Below are 14,545 nucleotides of genomic sequence, written 5' to 3'. Positions count from 1 at the left end.
TACAGGACAAACCACTGTTATACAATGACTTGCCTAATTACCCTAACTTTACCCTAATTACCCTAGTGAAGCCTTTACATGTCACTTTAAGCTGTATAGAAGTGTCTTGAAGAATATCTAGTCTAATATTATTCACTGTCATCATGACAAAGAGGAAATAAATCAGTTATTAGAGATGAGTTATTAACACTGTTATGTGCAGAAATGTGTTGGAGAAATCTGCTCTCTGATACACAGAAATTGGGGGACAGAAATACACAGGGGAGGTCTAATAATGCAGACTTCAGCTGTATATGAGGCTTTTGTTAATGACTGTTGTAGGATTGAACACAGTATCAGCTCTGCAACACAACACACTGTAACGCTCTCTCTGTCACACACACACCTCCATCACTTTATTTCTGAATCATCCTTCATCTGCTTTCTGCTCATCATTCAGGCTGATTTTTATTAATGTCTAATTACCTGCTTAATAAATAAACACTGGTTGATTAATGAATCTGACACAGGTCAGTGTAGTAGTAGATATGGTGTGGGATGTGCTTCTTATGCTTCTTGTGTGGTTTTGTAGGTTAAACTGTGACGTTTGCCCCGGGTTAAAGGAGATTGTTGATAATGGGTACGTTCATGTTTATTTCTAGTGGTTTTGTTTCTTGTTTTTGGATTAAATAATCTCTTGGTGCAAATAAGATCTTTAATAAAGTAGATTTGACTGTTTGCTGTGAACACAGCTGTAAGCATCTATATTCAGAGTGCCACAATTACTAAGCTTCTACAAATAATAAATAAGACTTACTAGACTAAAATACATTGATTAATAATCAATAAAGGTGAAATTGATGCAAATGAGGTAAACAATATAATGTACATTTCATTGTATATTTATGAGCTGTATGATGGGTTATGATGCAGCACTTCATTCTGACCCACGTCACCCTCGCTTAGATATTTGTCATTGCTGAAATCTGTTACTAACACACTAATATAACTCTGCTTTACATTGTAGAGAGTCAACTATTGAAGAATTAAAGAAGGCCTGTGCTGAATTGAGGTAAAGCTTTCATTTACATCCTTTGAGTTCACGTTTCTGGGAAAATTCTCAGTGTAGTATACCTAGTAAGAGCTTGATCAGCTGGTTCAGGTGTGTTTATTGGGGTTGGAACTAAAATATGCAGGACACCGGCCCTCCAGGACTGAGTTTGGACACCCCTGTATCAGTGTAACAAGACGGATTGGGATCCATCTGCAGGCTTTTATTGATATCACGGTCCAACAGGCGGTGATTGGCGTACACAGTGCAGCAGGATAGATGGTAGTAGATCAACAGGTTAAGGGTCAGGGCTGGCAGCAAACAAGCGATGTCTGAGATCAGAATAAACAGTGTAAAGGCTGGCGGTAATGAATCACTCACTGTAGGAAGGAAGAGTCACAACAGGAAGGCCATACAGGGTATAACCGCTCACAATATCAACAACAGAAGAACAAGACCTCTCACAGGGCGAGTAGAAACAGTCTGCTTAAAGAAGCCAGTAGTTCTCAGCTGGACCAGTAATCAGTGCAGGAATGGGGTTGATGGGAAACGTAGAGAACAAGCAAGTGATGACAGAGTCAATAACCGGGTGAGGGCGCCCTCTGCTGGCCAGAGGAGGAAATCACAATGTTAGTCTCCATGACATTTAGTGCATCATAATTGATCTGCTGTTAGTGTGAAGTGTAATAAGGGACTCATATGAAAGTGAAAACTACAATATGAGAAAGCCAGTGGAAAACACACCCTGCTGAACACTACAACACCGCCGAGGTCAAAATCTCTCCCAGACAAAATATAGCCCGTTTTGAGGCATGTAAACAATAACAATGCTCCTAAAGTATTTCCTGTTTTACTTGTTTAATTTTCATAGCTTCAGAGAATTAAAAATGTCCACATATTGATAAATGATGTTATGATAGCTGTTTTAACGTCAAGTTATGATGAAACTCTCTCTGATTATGGTTATGAAGTAGTTTGATAACAAGCAGGAAACGTTCATGAGCTAATGGAATCACCACATTGAAATATTCTATAGCCCGTACACAAAATATGCTTCATTCATGTCATTCATAAATGTACAGTTTATATTGTCATATAAATCAGCGTGACACCTCAAAGCTAATCTCATTGCTGCGCTCGCTCTCGTATACGGTTACGGTAACATACGGTTGTAGCCATTGCTGAAAATCCTTTTATTAGTGTTTAATATTTAGATGTCATGAAGGCATGATAAATGGGATGGAGGAAGACAGGGAGCGGGACAGACATCATTTTTGACCACTTTACAACACCTCTGCAGCCAAAATTAAAAGGCCAGAACACACACCGGTTCATCAAATAAAGTGAAATATTCACAGAGTTATGTCTTAGATCTGCATGAGCAAAAATATAAGCTTGTTAACATGTAAACCGTGCCGAGCTGCTGTGTTTGAGTTCTACTTTGATTGGTTTAGTTTAAACACACGAGACAATCTAGCACTAAAAGACATTATTAAAGGACATTATTAAAGGTTTCGCTTGTTTTTCAGTTGAAAGCTGATTGGATTCTCTTACAAGTTTGTGTATAGATAGTTTTAAAAAATCCATTTTTAAAAATGGAAATAAACATGGACTGGTTTATTTTGGCTAAAATAAAATCAGTTTTTAATAGTTTTAAAGCCCTGTTAAGCTCAATATTATTCATCTCTTCAGCAATATTAGTGTTGGATTGTCTCCAGAACAAACCACTGTTATACAATGACTTGCCTAATTACCCTAACTTTACCCTAATTACCCTAGTGAAGCCTTTACATGCCACTGTAAGCTGAATAGAAGCGTGTTGAAGAATATCTAGTGTAATATTATTCACTGTCATCATGACAAAGAGGAAATAAATCAGTTATTAGAGATGAGTTATTAACACTGTTATGATTAGAGATGTGTTGGAGAAATCTTGGGGGAAACAATGAGACTATAAAAGAGACTATAATCACTGGCGTTCTTCTCTCTTCCAGAGAAAAAGCGGAGCAGAGTGAGAAAAAACTGGCAGACTTCAAGGAGAGGTATATATACATATGGTTCTATCTGTTTTACCAATATAAGTGAATATTTAACATGTTATGGGCACGATGCTAACATCATAGTAATGGACACAGTCATATTGAGATTCATTTTAACACCAACACAGAAGGCTGTTTATGGAGTAATGGGGATGGATATGTGAATACTCTAGACTGTAGAATCCTTCAGTGTTGTTTGTTGATTATCAGTTTAATTGGAGATCTTCAGCACACTCCTTCTGTTTCTCCAAGGATGTCGATTGAGGCTTCTGCTGAAATAGGATCCAACAGCAAAATATTTGAAGACATAAACAACCCCTGCAGAGAATCTGAGCTGAGGAAGAGTTATGAGATGCTGCGCGTCAAGGAGTGGCCCAAGTGCCTGATGAGAATTAAAGACGGCGTTAAACAGGGAAAACTAGAGGATGAAAAGACGGAGAAGGAAACCATTAAAAGAATGATGAAGGTGTGAAATCCTTCTCCAGAAAGATCCACACATAATGAGACTGTAAATCTGTTTATCATATATATATATAAACAATTGGAGATGCTGGTGAAAATGTTAATAAATCGGAAAACTCAAAAGCAAATACCAAATTGTGCGTAAATCTTGTTTTTATTCAAGACCACATTTGAAATTAAATCAATTATTTTTCTATTCCTAAAGATGTTCAGTGACCAAATGTTTATTTCTACATAGCATTTAATAAAACAGTTTCATTTAAATGCACCGAGATATACTGCATCATTAAATGCTTTTAGAAAATCCCCTTAAAACAGTCTGTACGTGTATAAATGTTGTGCTCTTCTCTGTAGAATGTATTCGACAAGGCTTTGACTGACATGAAGAAGAAGAGAGAGTCACTACAGGCAGTGTTCGGAATAACTGATGGAGCAAAATCCTTCAACAGAAAGGTACACAATCATATTAATAATCATTCAGACTATAGCAGGATTAATAACAGCCCGATGCACATGATGTCAGAAGGTTTTGTAAAATGCGATGACATTTCATCTTAATTCTTCATATCTTAACCATCACACTGAATGTCAACTAGTTGTGATTTTGATGGCTGAAACACTCTAAAAGAGGTTAAATAAGGTGAAAACGTGACAGAGTTAAACAGTAAAGAAGCGTTTCATGATGAGCAGAGAAACTGAGATGCAGAAGAGCTTCATACTGAGGCATTTATTATGCAGAACAACCTAAAACATGATCAATGAATGAGTTCTGTCTGACACAGCTGTGAATTGACTGATGTAGAACAGTTCAATACCAAAGCAAACACCAGACTACTGCATAATACAGCAATATACACGCCAGGTAAATGGTTTAAAAGGCTGATCCTCATACAGTCTCTGTGTTCATCTGATGGTGGAACAGTGAACTTTACATCATTACACACACAGCAGTCTGCAGAACAGAACACTTTCATTCAATAACTATTTACATCAAACACAACTGATTGAACTGAAATATTAATCAAGCAAATCCGTCACAAGAAATAGCACACGTCATTTCATGTAAAGTTTGAAAACTTTTATTTACTTTGGAGAAGATATCTGACTGTGACCAAATATAGCAGTTAGACAAACCCAAAACCAAACACGTCTCAGAGGAATCCACTAAACAGACATCATCATACTCCTGAACAAGTGTTCGTCAGAGGAGCGCTCCCGGTGGCCACTGAACCCCCAACAGCCCTCATATTTGTCCAGCTGTAGTGAGTTTAGTGCTGATCAGTGCTGATACTAACAGAATATGGCATGACTATCAGAATCCAGAAGTGCTGTGTAAACATCCCCATATGATCACTGTTGACCCAACTGGACTCTGTCTTATTTTAGCAGCAGCACTGCATGGATATGGCTCTTCAGAACCTGCAGGCCATGATACTGTACGGAGAGTTCACATATTACCAGGATATAAACGCGGTATGCTGACAGAGTAAAACACATTTCATCCAGGATTTCAGACATTAAGCAACACACCTGGTGAATAAAGCTGATTCTGCTTCTGTTTCAGGAGCTTGGACTCTGTAATCCAGACCACCTGTGTGAGTTTGCTGACCTGTGCTACAAACAGGCCTGCCTGATGGCGTTACATAACCCACCGATGACTCTCGACTGGGAGAATAAAGAGAGACACGGCCACTTCCCACTGATAAAAACAGGATAAGGTAGACATGTACACAACTAAATACATATATTAATGTTATAACTTCACTTATGAGAGTTACTGAACTAATTCTGCTGTTGTTTTGAATCGTGGGCAAATATAAAATGAGGAAATATGGAAATACTCTGTGGTCATGCTTTCTATTAGTCTGTAATATTGTACACGGTTAGCTCTACTTCATACTGATTTTCTGGTCTGTTCCAGGTTGTGATGGTGTATCCTCTTCATCAGCGCTGCATCAGCATGTTGGTCATGAGTGCTGAAACCGCTGGATGGAGGAATCAGAACATCACTGTACTGTAGTGTCTGCAGGACAGGCGGAGTTTAGATCAGGAGAAGAGGAAATATTAAAAGCATCTGGTGTTGTGTGGGTCAAGGGATATCCTCAATAGCATGTGTTTTATTCTGCTGATATTAGAATAAAGGTGTTATTAGTGTAACGTTAATATTTCATTCATTAAATCTTTAATATTTCCCTGCCGGAGCATTTTTATGAATTTCACCTAAATATTAATGGCTCAGAATATTTCATGCCATCATTATACAAGCATTTTACAAATAAATAAAGAAAAGAGCCTCTGCTTTAAGGACAAAAGTCTTCTTGTGTGTATATATATCATCAATGGCAGGCCAATAGTTAATGTGAGGGGGAAATAATTAAACTAAACTCACTGCTGATAATGGTAATGGATGATGCTCATGTTAATTCAGGAAACGGTTACAGTGTTGTTGTCAAATAGTCATACGGTCATTTATTCCAGTGTTTGTGCTGCTCTTCTTCTTGGTCCCTGCTCTTCATACGGTGCTTATGGTTTATATGGTAAATCTAAATGTAATATGACAGAACTGGTAATCTTGTGTGTATTTTAGATCCTCATTCACATCTGATGGATATGTGCTCTGTAAATAACGCAGAGTTCCACACAATTCCTTCACGTTTAGCCTAATCGAGTCATATTGCTGAGCAATAAATGTATATCTGAATTAATAACTGTTTCTGGTTTTGTTTTTGCTGTGTGTTTGTCAATGTCAAAACTGTTATGATGTTAACTGTGGGCTGCACTGCAGTCTAGTCAACATTACTAAACTTTTCTGTTTGTGTAGTACAACACCTTTACACTGAATCCAATGACACTGAATTAAACGTATAACTGTCTCATTTGACAGCAGATAGGAAGCACTCATCGAATAACTCAAGAAAACAATATATTTACATATATAATGTACATGTGTGGCCTGTAAGGACGCCCTGTTACTACAACAGTATTTTACACTCATTTCTTGTGTGAATAAATATCTATTTTAAAATAAAGGCCTGTTTATATCAAAGTTGATGTTTAGCTGCATCATATTGAGCTTTAATGACATCTAGTCATTATGAGGTGGTTGTTAGCCCAGTGCTCAAGGACCAGGACACACACACTCATACACTACAGCCAGTGTAGTTGATCAGTTCCCCTATAGCGCATGTGTCTGGACTGTGGGGGAAACCCACGCCAACACAGGGAGAACATGCAAACTCCACACAGAAACGCCAACTGACCCAGCCGAGACTCGAACCAGTGATCTTCTTGCTGTGAGGTGACAGTGCTAACCACTGAGCCACCATGCCGCCCCAACGCTGATCAAACACGTCTAACCCGTACTGCATACTGTCTTTAATCAGCAAGCGCTCCTTCAGATCCTAATTAGCTGGTTTAGCTGTGTTTGATCAGGATTGGAGCTAAACTCTGCAGGACAGTGGATATCCAGGATCAGGGATGTGCACTCCTGCTGTAAGCCAACAGTTCTCACCGCTGAGCCGCTCTATATATTGTGTTTTAATTTCACTACTGTCTAGATATTATTCAGTATTTGTGTTCACAGCAGGTCTTCAGACTGTTGAAATCTACATTTGTTTAGACATCATCGCTATCAACACTTTCCAGACGCACTGAACATCCAGTATATACAACTGGAAAAACTGGAAATGCATCCTTTCACTTAGATAAACAAATTGAAGAGTGAAAGGCATAATAATAATAATACTTCCTCAGAACATCGCTGACTACAAAACTCAAGTTCCAGCTCAAACATAGCCCAAACTCTGCTCATGACTGCATCAGGTCTCAGTACTTCTGTTGGCCCAGGTGAATTTCTGGAAACTGAATGTTATCAAGTTTCAGTCTCCTTAAAGCAGTGCATTAACATTGTCATATTTTAAATGTCATTGCGTTGTTAATAACAGGTGAAAAAAAACAATAAAGTTTCATGTGACCCAAAGATGTTCAACAGGGTAACAGTAACAAAATCATCATTTTACATCTTATAAACAGGAGCATTGGAGGAGCTCTTTGAAGACACAGACTGAAGACAAAATGAACTCTGTTTACATATTTTGTCCACATATAACATAGGCACAGCAAATAAGAAAAATTAAGAGGAGTAAAATAAATAAATAAATAAATAAAATAAAAAACACCCACATAACAAGCAAACTTGTTACAAAGACCTGTTTGAACAACAGAGTATGATGACAAAGCATGTTAAACCATTACAGAAATGATGCATTATTATGAGAGGTTTTTTCACGGTAACAGATAAAAGAAATTTTCAAATTTTGTCAAATTGTTCAAGTTTTTTCTTTTCAAACAGTATCTAATTCGCTCCAAATGTAACACAGAGGCAATTTCTCTAAGCCACAGTTTACATGAAGGGGATTGCTTTTTTTTTCAAAACAGTAGCAGTAGCTTCTTGCCAGCCGTATGAGAGCAATTTATGTTGTGTATTTGACAACAAATGCGTTTGTTCAGAGAATCCCAGAATTACAAGCATTGGATCTAGTTGTAAATGCAACTTCAACACTTCGGAAAGCACTTCAAAAATTCTTTTGCAGTAATTCTGTATCTTAGAACAAAAAATCAAACTGTGAGATTGATCCACATCTGATGAATTACATTTGTCACAAAGGCGTGAAATATTCTGGAAGATTCTATGTAGTTCTTTCTTTGAATAATGTAACTTATGAAGTATTTTTAATTGAATCAGACAATGTCTAGAATTAATGGATTGTTTATTAATATCCTCCAAACCTGACTGCCACATTTCCTCTGAATAGAAGGAGCTCTTCAATGAAAACAGTTTTGTGAGAATATCTTTAACTTGGTCTTTGGCATCATCATATTTTTTACACAGAACCGTGCAAACAACCCTGTGCCGGTCCTTAAAGTGCCCACTGGGCATAATGGCCTGCAGCTGGCATCCAGTGCAGCAGCATTGAGTGATGGCTTCCTGGCAAAAAGCTGTCCCCTAAGTGCTGCCCCCCACACTGGCAGCCCTCACCCTCAGAGTGATCCTGCTGGACTATCATCAGTTCTCAATAACATAAACAGTGCCTCCTAAATCTGCTTCTAACACTGGACACAGCATCATTTGAGGGTGCAAAGCTGATGGAAGTTCAGCAGTGACGTTTCAGCATTCTGCCTGTTGACTCGATGTTAATTGAATAAAGTTCTGCTGTGGGCTGCAGTGAAAGAGAAAATAAATAAATCTCTAAGAGAGATCCCAACTGGGGTAAAAGTAACAGGGAGGTGAATAATTCTGACTTCAGCTGTATGTGCACAGGATCCTGATCAAAAGCCTCTCTGAAGCAGACTAACTCTGGAACATCACCTGCTCTGGAGCAGCTCATCTTCAGAGAGTAAGTTGCTTTGGGTTCTTGTATACTCCTCAGGTCACCTCCGTCTTTGGAAGTGAAAGCTGAGGTTATCCACTCACTCACTCACTCTTAAACTTACCTGGTATGTCACATATCCTGCTTTCTGGAATACCGCAGGTGTGTTTAATGAGGGTTGGAACTGAACTGGGTTTGACAGCTGTGTATCAGACACTTCTGAACAGTACATGTCAAACAAATCAAAAGTGAAATGCAGTTGATGATGTTCTGAGGAATTATTTGACTTCAGTTCCCTCGAAGTGTAGGAGGAAATTTCTTGTTTTTCTTGTAATAGAAACTCCTCATCAAAATCAGCACAAAAGACACCCTGACACAGCTTTGAAGAGAAAATCCACTGTCTGAAACTGACAATGACAATCTTCAAGAGATCTATTCTATAATCACTGACAAGATCAACAAATCAAAGCTGTAAAATATGATTCAATGCTAATCCAACTAGAGCTGTTTAGTTTCTGCTCATGTATAAACTTTAAACAGTTTAATGCACACAGACGTCTGGTAGATCAACTGTGTGAGTGTGAACAGCAGCATGTCACTGGGGCGGTGTGATGATATATCGGTCCTTGTTTACCACAGAAAGGAGCATTGCAGGAACTTGATGTCGATATGTTTAATTTGTGCACGTCTTGTTTTAGAGTGTTGTTAAAGTTATCTTCAGTGTATATACAGCACATGGCCCACAGTAATGGACAGCAGCACATTAACTCTTTATTCTCTTTTATAATACCGGCCACATTCCCAGTACTGGGTTGCTGAAGGAAAATGAATGAGTGGATGATCAATACAGACACATGTTTAAATGTAGAGTTGGAAATAAAGGATTGAACACATCGTGTAGATCAGTGTGTAGATGCAGATGTCAGCTCACACTGCTTTATCTCGTGGAAGAGTTTATTTAGGAGTTATTTGTTTCTGGGGTTTAGCCACATCTAGCTCATCTCTGTACATGTATGAACACGGGATGCTGTGTGTGTGTGTGAGCTGGGTGTGTGTGATGTGCAAGTGACAGATTTCCAGGGAAAATGAATGTCATACCTCTTGTCTCATATAAAAGTTAAAGGTGTTTATGAGTGGATGCTTTAAATCTCTCTGCACACACTAAACTCTTACTCATGACAGTATTTTACACTGAATATTAGATGTGTTTTGACTCGTTTGTGTTTTTATCTGTCTAAGAACATCCAAAATCCTCAAATGTCCTCAGCCCAGAGTGTATTTGCTCCCTCTCTAAATTAAACTACCCAAACTCAACAGAAGAGTTCAAGTTAACCAGACAATTAAGAGATTAATGAAGTGAACATCTGTTGTTAATAAGAAGAATTATGAATGCGAATCACGAATGCGTCAGACCGGAGGTGCAAGCTTGTGCGACAAGTTTCGCAGTTCACTGCATTAGATAGTTCAAGCTTGGTGACCTCTGACCTGTGAAGTCACATCACTTGAGTGCGTGAGACCGATCGATGATCAAAACATGACCTCTCTGCACAGACATTTATTGATTAATGTCTGATAATCTTGTGTAATCCCGTCCCTTTTCACAGAGCCATACGACAGAATTTCGCACACACACAAACTCTAGTGTGACCGCAGCATAATACAAAACTACACAACCTAGATGAAATCAGGTAAATCTGATTTCAGGTAAATCTCAGCAGAGGATCATTAAACAACTCCTCAAACCGCAGCTTTTCTAATCACTCACCTGTTTGACCTGTTCCTGTCCGGCTCTACAGAAGTCCTCAGTGAGATTTATTGAGAGTTGATTGTTTTAGCCATTTCAGTTTGACAGAAAACTCTGTTTAACACATCTTCATTGTGGAGAACAGTGTCTGCTTTACTTGCCCTCTTTGACTGATTAGCTTTGGTTGCTATAATATTGTCGAATGTTCAGTATTAAGAGAACAGATGTGATTAAATCAACTGAGCCTGTTCAATTGCTGGAGTTCAGTTCCTGACTCGAGTTCCTTTGGCAATCCTTCCTCTCTCTGTTCATCATTCATTTCTGTCTGCTGTCTTGTATAACCAAGGTTAAAAACCATACACCATCATTCTGAAAAGAGATATGCTTTTTTTATTAGTCTTTTGTTCTAATGACTTTCTGTGTATTAGTTATAATTTAGCTTTCCAATCTCCCTTAAAACTGCAGTTGTTAAACCCCTCTTGAAGAAGAGCAGCCTGGATAACACCCTATTGAGCAATTACAGGCCAATTTCAAATCTCCCTTTCACTGGCAAAATCATTGAAAAAGTTGTTTTTAACCAGGTTAACAAGTTCTTAAACTTCAGGTGGTGTTTAGACAATCTTGAATCTGGTTTCAGAGCACATCACAGTACAGAGAGCGCTCTTATAAAGATAATCAATGATATACGCCTAAATACAGATTCAGGTAAAATAACCTGAGTGCTGGTGCTGCTGGATCTCTGTGCTGCATTTGACACTGTCCATCACAGCATACTTCTGGATAGGCTGGAAAACTGGGTTGGGCTGTCTGGCACAGTCCTCAAATGGTTCAGATCTTACCTTGAAGGTAGAGGTTACCATGTCAGTTTAGGTGATCATAGGTCGAGGTGGACACCCATGACATGCGGAGTACCTCAAGGCTAGATTCTGGCACCTCTCCTGTTCAACCTTTACTTGCTCCCTCTGAGCCAAATAATGAGAAAGAACCAAATCTCCTACCACAGCTCTGCTGATGACACTCAGATCTACCTAGCCTTACTGCCTAATGACTACAGCCCCATTGACACCCTCTGCCAATGCATTGATGAAGTGAACAGCTGGATGTGCCAAAACTGTCTTCAGTTAAACAAAGAGAAAACTGAAGTCATTGCGTTTGGGAACAGAGATGAGCTTCTCAAGGTGAATGTGTACCTTGGCACTAAAGGTCAAATGACAAAAAATAAGGTCAAGAATATTGGTGTGACTCTGGAGACAGAAGGGCACAACTAGCAGAGCCTGCTCCTCAATCTAACAATCTCAAGGTCTGTGCAATATATATATGTRTATATATATATATATATATATATATATATATATATATATATATATACACACACACACACATAAACACACCTCGGGGCCAACATTTTATGCTTCAACATCAGATAAACACTCGATGGCAGACTGGATTGTGAATGAATGTTGGTAAATCAGGATTCAGACACCAACACTGAACACTGGACACTCAAAACAGTGCACAATATAGTGAAGTCAGGAGTGGAATCAATGTAGTTGTTTAATGCACAGTTGCTTTTATTTTGATTTGTAACACAATGACACGACAAAATCACTCATTTTAGAGGGAAATTACAGTATGGCAATACATGATATATATAAAATCTCTATAAATTTTCCTTTTTCACCATTCCATGATCAAACTAAACACTCTTCTTAAGCCTGGGTGATGAAATCCTGCAGTGCTACCCTAAATTAACTGTAATTTGATATGCGGCTAGAATAACTTTAACAAAATAATCAATAATAATACACTGTAAGTCTTGCTGCTGTTTCAACTTTTTTCTGTTTCCTGTTCAGGTCTCTGGGATACCTGCATTCAGAGGGTCCGCTGATTATTAGACTAAAGAACAACACATCTTTTACGAAGGGAGCCAGCTTCAGGATCTGTTGAAGTCCAACAGTGATATATGACTAGCTCAGAGTAGAGTATAACCTGTCTGAAACACGGCCCAACTGGGTTCCTCATTCAGTAATAAACATTCACAACAGAGAGAAAGGAAGGAAAACAACACTATAGAAACCCCTTGTTTTGCCTATACTACTTTGCTATTTAATTTTTGCTCTGCTTGATGTCAAACACTACCAATCACGGTATTGATTTATGATGAGAAACTTTAATAATTGACATAACTGATGCTTTAAATAGACACTGCCTGTTTGTAATGTATTTTAGATATGCAGAATGGTGGCGGCAGCGCTTTCTTCTCGACTCTTCAAGTGTGTTTAATATTAACTGTTAATAAAGTCATGCTTGACTGATGTAGTCTCTCCAGAATCAACATCAGTGGCAGTTGCCTTCATTTCAGTGGAGCCAAATTTTATTTCCAATTTAATTTCACGACTCAAGCCTCCATCAGTTTTGGGCATTCCCACTTCAAAAAAGCCAACCGGCTCAACCCCCGGCTCATCGATAAACTGCACCTGTTTTTCATTTGTGCTGAAGAACTGAAAGATGGCAGATGTTTGATTGGTGTGTGATGGATTAAAAAAGAACTGTCGAACTTCATCACAGTTGACCGACTCTCCCTTTCTAACGAATGTTTCGAAACAGACATCACAGTACGTCTGTCCCTCACTGTTCACATAGTTACTCTTGTCTTTGTGTAAGACCTTATCGAAGGGCGCATCTATTCTGATCCCGTATGTTAGAGCACTCATACGGGATTTGACCACTTTGGGCTGTTTGGCGTATCTGATCGCTCCTTTGATTATTACTACCTGGGGTTCAACAGGGCAGACTATCTTGCATTTATCAAAGCGCTCCTTCAGAAACTTCTTCAGAATTTTACATTCAGCAAAGCCTCCGACTAACAGCATGTACTCAATGTTCAGCTCAGGGTTGCTCGTGATCTTCTCTAGTTTCTCTGCTGTTGTCTTGAGACTTTCATCAAAAAAGCTCTGCAGTTTATCCTCTTTGATTATGATCGACCCCTCGTCCCATTCCGCTCCCTCAACACCCTCAAAGTAACTCTCGATTGCCTTTTCTTTCTTGGCCAGTTCCTGCAAGGTCACTGGGCACTGGATCAGCACAAGTTGATCACAAGATTTAGCTAGAGCAATGTCATATTTTAATTTCAGCGCCTCTGCTGGGAAATCTTGTTCAAACTTGTTGTAAATTTTCTCTGAAAATATTTCTTTCAGAAAAGAGATGAACTTCCTGTCTACGGTCTGTCCACCCATGTCATTTCCGGAAGCGGCGTTCAGTTCTTTCAGTTTGCCGTCCTCGACCACCTCGTGTACCGTTATATCAATAGTGCCACCTGCAAAATAAGAATGACGTTTAAATCTTGTACATCATCATCAGAAGTGGAAAAGAATAACATTAATAACAATACTAGATCTCAAAACCACACAAAGACAAATAGTTTGATTTAATTATAATGAGTTACCTTTAACAGTTCGTGTAGATCACTTATTTTTATAAAAACTAATGACTCTAATTTATATGGGATGCTAAAAACAATATGTGATGAATAAATAATGTGCCAGAACTACTTTCAGTTATCAAACTTAAGCTACTTAGCAGTGGTTATAAGCTCAACATCTTAATCCTCTCATTTATTTATAATTCATCACCTAAACTGTGTCAGTAAAACCTATTACCAAATAGTAAATCGGCTTGTCACTTATACTAAAGTGAAAATTAAGATACTTTAGCCCTAGCTCTTGCAGATCACTGGAAACCGCCCACTATCACTGAACTATAACTCTGCTACTGAACTGCACTACAATTCCCATCAGGCACCTCACTCACACACCAGTTCCAGATCACCCCTGATTACTTGCACACATCTGTAGAAAGACTGACTAGATGGACTACATATGCACCTCACATTCTCACACAC

At 38.6% G+C, this 14,545-nt stretch overlaps 2 protein-coding genes across 16 annotated transcripts in view; one reads left to right on the top strand and one right to left on the bottom strand.

Annotated features, from left to right (window-relative positions):
* The window catches only part of si:dkey-61p9.7, an 88,809-nt gene extending 82,573 nt beyond the window's left edge, over positions 1–6,236 (top strand). For 14 of the 15 annotated variants that reach the window (XM_073946242.1, XM_073946237.1, XM_073946234.1 and 11 more), the window contains 8 exons: positions 572–619; positions 1,007–1,051; positions 3,025–3,072; positions 3,322–3,535; positions 3,886–3,984; positions 4,918–5,004; positions 5,096–5,249; positions 5,453–6,236. In XM_073946242.1, the coding sequence (XP_073802343.1) occupies positions 572–619; positions 1,007–1,051; positions 3,025–3,072; positions 3,322–3,535; positions 3,886–3,984; positions 4,918–5,004; positions 5,096–5,248 (694 nt within the window). In that variant the 3' untranslated portion in view covers position 5,249; positions 5,453–6,236. The remainder of the gene's footprint in view (positions 1–571; positions 620–1,006; positions 1,052–3,024; positions 3,073–3,321; positions 3,536–3,885; positions 3,985–4,917; positions 5,005–5,095; positions 5,250–5,452) is intronic. The other variant, NM_001327849.1, reaches the window with a different exon arrangement.
* A 5,957-nt stretch (positions 6,237–12,193) lies between these two features.
* The window catches only part of hspa12a.2 (heat shock protein family A (Hsp70) member 12A.2), a 40,536-nt gene continuing 38,184 nt past the window's right edge, over positions 12,194–14,545 (bottom strand). The window contains exon 5 of the mRNA XM_003198556.7: positions 12,194–13,960. Coding sequence (XP_003198604.1) covers positions 12,930–13,960 — 1,031 coding nt within the window. The 3' untranslated portion in view covers positions 12,194–12,929. The remainder of the gene's footprint in view (positions 13,961–14,545) is intronic.

Source organism: Danio rerio, chromosome 4, assembly GCF_049306965.1.
Source record: "Danio rerio strain Tuebingen ecotype United States chromosome 4, GRCz12tu, whole genome shotgun sequence".
Lineage (NCBI taxonomy): Eukaryota > Metazoa > Chordata > Actinopteri > Cypriniformes > Danionidae > Danio > Danio rerio.
This window is presented reverse-complemented; position numbering and strand designations above follow the sequence as displayed.